The sequence below is a fragment of the Hydra viridissima genome, unplaced genomic scaffold (genome assembly GCF_058129835.1).
Source record: "Hydra viridissima isolate aposymbiotic clone 2 unplaced genomic scaffold, HvirCarnegie_v1 scaffold_3, whole genome shotgun sequence".
NCBI lineage: Eukaryota > Metazoa > Cnidaria > Hydrozoa > Anthoathecata > Hydridae > Hydra > Hydra viridissima.
The window spans coordinates 3,803,917-3,809,815 of NW_028324302.1; the positions used below are offsets into that span (position 1 = coordinate 3,803,917).

The 5,899-nt window shown below is 31.5% G+C and overlaps 1 protein-coding gene across 1 annotated transcript; it reads left to right on the forward strand.

The window, feature by feature from the left end:
• Positions 1 to 67: 67 nt before the first annotated feature.
• LOC145180323 (failed axon connections homolog) lies at positions 68 to 1,300 on the forward strand. The gene has a single exon (XM_080055194.2). It carries the CDS (start codon positions 68 to 70, stop codon positions 1,253 to 1,255), a length of 1,188 nt encoding a protein of 395 aa, XP_079911320.2. The 3' UTR covers positions 1,256 to 1,300.
• The last annotated feature ends 4,599 nt before the right edge of the window (positions 1,301 to 5,899 follow it).

Here is a 5,899-nt window from a genome sequence, read left to right on the forward strand (position 1 = left end):
AAAAAACATTCCCTAAAGTTTTAAAGTGTTACCTGTTCGTGTAAAAAATATTTAAAATATATCAAGGATGGAAACAGCGGTGAACGCTGAAAAAATGGAAAGTTCCTTAGGTAAAAACACAACAAAAGATAATGCTGTTGCAGAGCAAGGATTTCCAGTCAGTGAACCAACAACAATCAAAGAAGACACAAAAGTGGATAAGAAAGAAGACACGAAAGGAGATACGAAAGAAGATACGAAAGAAGATACGAAAGAAGATACGAAAGAAGATACGAAAGAAGATACGAAAGAAGATACGAAAGAAGATACGAAAGAAGATACGTCTGAAGAGAAAAAAGTACACAAAGTTATCTTGCACCAGTTTCCACGATTAAAAAATATTCCAAGTTTATCACCATTTTGTTTGAAGCTTGAAACGTTTGTCCGGATGCACAAAATCCCTTACGAAAACCATTTCGGTTATAAAGCTGGCAAAAAGGGAAAAGTTCCGTGGATCGAGTACAAGGAAGAAAAGAAAGCCGATTCCAATTTCATTATTGACTTTCTGAATCACAATTTTGAGCTAAACATGGATGCGAATCTCTCCGATTTCCAAAAAGCGTTAGGAAGAGTAATAAAAGTTACCATTGAGGAGAACTTTTATTGGACGATGCTTTACGATCAATACGTTGTAAATTTTTCTGAGTTTCGTGCTGCTTGTGCCCCCGCTGGTTTAGGTTATTCAATTGCGATGAAGATGAATCAACGCAAAAGAGAAGCCAGCCTCGATGCTCACGGAATGGGTCGACACTCAAAAGAGGAAGTTTATGATATTGGACAACAGGATATCAAAGCGATATCAACTTTGCTGGGAGAAAAGGACTTTATTCTAGGAGATACTTCGTCGTCTTACGATTGCACAGTTTTTGGATTTATTGCGATGATTTTATTTTCTGGTTTGGATTCACCTTTTGTTAAATATATCCAAGAAAATGCCAATAACTTGATAAAGTATTGCGACAGAATGAAATCCGCTTACTGGCCTGATTGGAATGAAATAGTTTTGCAAGAAAAGACTGATTCTAGGAAAGTATTCAGTATTCGGAAAAAGACTGTCAAATCGAGAGAAATTGGAGAAGGGAGCGAAACAACTCGGTTGACAGGATTTTCAAAAGATGAAAGCGAAATTGTCTCCCCAGAAGTTTCTAAATTACAAGAAACCCCCGTGATAAGCGAAGTTGAAAATAATACAGAGACCAACCAAGTGAAAGCATAACCGCGTGATGCTCTTCACTTTTACATATATAAAAATACTTATAAAATTCGCTTAGTTTCTCATTATTGCCCCCGTTCTTTTTTTGGGGAGCAGGTTCTTTTTTAAATAAAATTCTATTTCTATTGTTATTATATTGTCTTTAAGATTAATTTACTTTTTTTAAAACAAATATATTATAAATAATTTATAAATTTCTTTCGTTTTTTACTTTGCTTTTAAGTAAAAATTCATTTCAGATTATTGCGTAGCATTTTGCATAAAAAAAGTCACATAAAAACGTCTGGTTTCTCTTATCACAAATAAAAAATCTTAAAAGTGTATAGAATTTCTCCGCTATTTGATATTTTTCAGAAATTCTTTTTTAGTTTATAAGATTATAAAAAACTTTAGTTTCAAGCAAGTGTGATCAGAATTTAAATGCACCAGAGATCTTGTGGAAACTGTATGTTTGTAATTTAATTTACCCAATAAGAAGGTACTCTCCTCATTTTGAATATTCTAGAAGAATTCGTCTTAAAACTTTTTTAAGAGTTAAAGGGATAAATTACCAGAAAAATAAATTTGAAAATAAAGAGAATAAAATTGGGAATGTTTTGATTCATTGTGGGTTTTTTTTTTTAAAGTTTTGCGGTATTTTGCATTCGTTCTGTTGACCAAAAATGTTCTACGTCGATTTTCAGGACGTCATTAGTAGCTTTTAGCGGTAGTTTTACTCATAGCTGATTGTTATCTATTATAAATTCGAATTATTTTTTCATAGCTCATTGTTATCTATCATAAATTCGTCATTTTGCTTAGGAACGTTGAAAACATAGGATAAGAGTTACACGGTTTTCTCTGCCTTAAACTATAAAAGTGATAGGAAATCACATAGTCCTTTTCTACGTACTGAAAGCATTGTTGCGTCATCTGCAAGTGATACAATTAAGACGTTTGAAATAAGCAAAATCAATAACACTTTGTTCTCTCGAAATAGAAAGAGTTTCACGTCATTTGTTTTGTTAGATAGTATGCAGTAAAGGACTTGAACCGCAGAAAACATTTGCGAATGTTTTTATTTCAAAAAATAAAATTGTCTGTTTCTGTTTCAAACCGTTAGATCATTCGGCGTTTTATGATTTTTCTTTTAAGTTTCTGTTAAACCAATTGAGAATAGTTCGATTTATCGAATATTTGATTTTAGCAAAAGTTTTTTTAATGACGACGTATTGAGAATGTTTTAGCAGATTAAAACTTCAGTTCGTCTGAAAAAAATTCCGGTTGAGTAACAGATAAATTAATACCATTACACTACTATGAAATAAATTTCGGCGCTACTGTAGTCCCCCCCCCCCCCCTCTTTCAGAAAAATATAAAACATAGACCTGAAAATCAACGGAAAGTGCTCTAATTCGAAGGCAAAGTTTTAAAAAATCCCACTAAAAACCCTAATATTCGCTATTTTTCAAGATTCTATTTCAAAACGCTTTGAATGTTAACAAAATTAATTACCGTTACTTTGCGCAATAAATAGACCTGGTTTCTATCAGCATTATTATTATCGGCATTTTAAAATGTTATATGAAATTAAATCAATTGAAAATTTCAAAGAAAGGTCGAATATAGAACGTGAGAATGTAGACAAATCGGTTAATAATTATCGTATCGTACGATGGTTAAGACGTCGTAAGGGTTGTATTTTTAAAACTTTAACTTTGAAAAACCTTTAGGCATTAAATTTCGAAAGTTCTTCTATTAGGAAATATTTAACCAATAAAATTTGTTATTTTTAAAAAATTTATTTTAAACTGTTAACTTCTTCTTTGAAAGTTTTTTTTTTTTTACATTTTCATATAACCCCCGTTTTAATATATATATATATTAAACACGCAAATTCCGACGTAAAATTATCACTTTCAAAAAGCGATTAAGTATTAAGCTATGTGGCTCTTCGAAGACCAATAATAAACGAATTTGATTCCCTTTCCCTAACAGAAATTGGAGCAAGATTTAAGTATAACTTAGAAGGTACTATTCGCTGGTGCAGAACTCATGGTCTACTGGCCGAAAGCATGAACTGTAATGTATGTGGCATGAAAGCAGTAATTGTAGTGTATTTGGTATGAGAGCAAAAAATTGTAGTGTAAATTTAAATCAATGATGGTTTCAACTAATCGCGAGATGATAGGAGATTACTCATCGGAATTTATGTGGGCACAAAGATTCAACGAACATCGTGTTTTTTCATTTTTGGGACCAAGTTGCAACAACATCCTGTGTGATCAGCAAGATGCTTAATGTGTGCATAAACAACATTACTTGCATTCATAATTTATACTCTGGTAAACCAAAAAACGGCTATTTTCTTAGCCACAAATTTGTTTAAAACATTTTTTCAAAGAACTTAGGCTAGGGAAGGGAGTAGTTAAACAGTTTTTAATATTTACCACTCGTAATACCTGCTGGCAGTTTCTAGGTTAGTTAAAAAAAATAGTTAAAATCAGTTTTAAGTTAGGCATTTAGCCTACAAATCCATCGTTGTTAATACGTACCTATATAACATAAATCATGATTAAATTTTGATTGGAATAACCGCTGGTTTAATTACCCCAGGGTTTAACTTGCGCAAATTGAGCAAAATGAACGTACTTAAACGACTTTTCAACGTAAAAACCATGTAGTCCATGTCCGGTTAAAACGTTTTTAGCTTTTTATTCTTAAAATGGCGAATACAAGGTTTTTTTTAAAACTTTGACTTCGAATTAGACCCACTGATCTCTATAATAACTGGATAGCGCATCTCTAATATCAAAATTGACGCCAAAATCGCCATATTGGAAAGCCTCAGAACGCTGAAAACTGATACTGTGTATTTGAAGCGATTAGTCGAAAAACAAAACTTAAAGCTTACGGGATTTAAATTTTGGGGGCTTTCCAATATGGCGTCAGATTTTTACTCGTAGAAATGGAACTTGAAAATTTCTTTGTATCAATTAAATTTAAATAAATCATTTCAGAGCACAAATTTTGTTTTTCCGGAATAGGAAAATCCAATTTAAAAATGTGATTGCAGAACAAGCATGATTGCAGAAAGTTGTTAGAGATCGAAAGATTTATGATTTTATTCACAATGTGGCCGACCAAAAGAAGCATTAAAATATTAAAAAAAGATTATTACTGATGTATGCACGGTATGCGAATAAAGCGGAACGTTTCCACTCATTAATATCTCAAAAAATTTTTAATTCGATAAAACATTAAGAAGTTGCAATTTGTTAATGTTGCTGTCACAAGATCTTTAAGTCTGGTCGATATAATTTTGTTTCTATGAGATTGAATATCGCAAAGTGTCTTGAGTTTTTAATAACATTCCTAGAACTGACAAAAGCGTTCCTGAATCGATTAAAAGAACAATGATGCCTTATACAGCCAAAAGAACCAAATACTATTTTTTACCTGATACAATCATATTGCTGATTCCATCGTCATATTCAGTTAAACTTACTGTTAATACTTTGAGAAACCTCTTTTTGTAAACTAAAGAAAGGTATCAACCAAACGTCTTTAATAGATTGAGGGCAGTTAATGATCACATCTGGTGTCAGATATGATCATTAATTGTTCATTTAAAAATTACGACCAATGTATCTTTTTACTATAATTTCATGTAAACCACTTATTGATCGAGAGAAATATAGAAAAAGAATTAAAAAGAAAAAGAAAGTGAATTTAGCTGACTCATAATTGCAAGCCATATCATTTTTAATAGGATTGAAGTCACTTTCTTGATATTAATTATTTTATTTTGTAAAAATTACAAAATTTCTGGTAAACTTCTTTGGTATTTCTAAAATAGAACGTCCTATTTATATACGGGTATCGCGTTCCATACCTGAAATAGCTTTTCTAACATGATGCTTTCTCGTAATAAAAAAAAAATTACATAATTTGAACTAAACAAACGGATTTTTTTAAGGATAATGGCTTATTAAAAACATTTCACGTTTTGACTGGTTCAGATTAGATGACTTTATTTTATTTGATTTCATTGATTTTGATTCACTTTGATTCTCTGTGTGTGTTTTGAATCTTTGCCCTTTTTTAATTCAATTTAGATTTTCATTAAGATATGAAAGTAGAGTTTCTGAGATGACAAAAATGTCCTCATCCATTGCACCCTTGAGCAACAGCCCCATTCCTATACTTTACCCAGTGCCCTAAAACATGAGAAAATCACCATTGCCTCTATTTATTGGTATAAATGCGCTTTCGACAGCAACTTTTCGTTTGTCCAATTATTTCTGCGTTTTGCATATTCCAAGCACGATTTGCATATTCCAAGCACGATTTGCGATTCTGGCAAGAGTTCTCATTTCGTTACAAGTATCATATTAACCGATGCCCAATGATGCTAATTTTGTGTAAGTCTGTTCTTAACAATTTCTCGGATGTTTAGTTTTAAATTTTAATGATCTTCTCTCGCTCTTCAGCTGTAATAAACTTTACTTTTACTTGCTATACTACAACTTTTATAAATTATAGCCTCAATTGCAATTTAAACAAAATAAATTTTTGAATTTAAAGCCCGCAAAAATTTATAAAAAGTTTTGGATTAAATTACGAAATACTGAAAACAGAAAACCACATACCAAGAAACAGAAAACA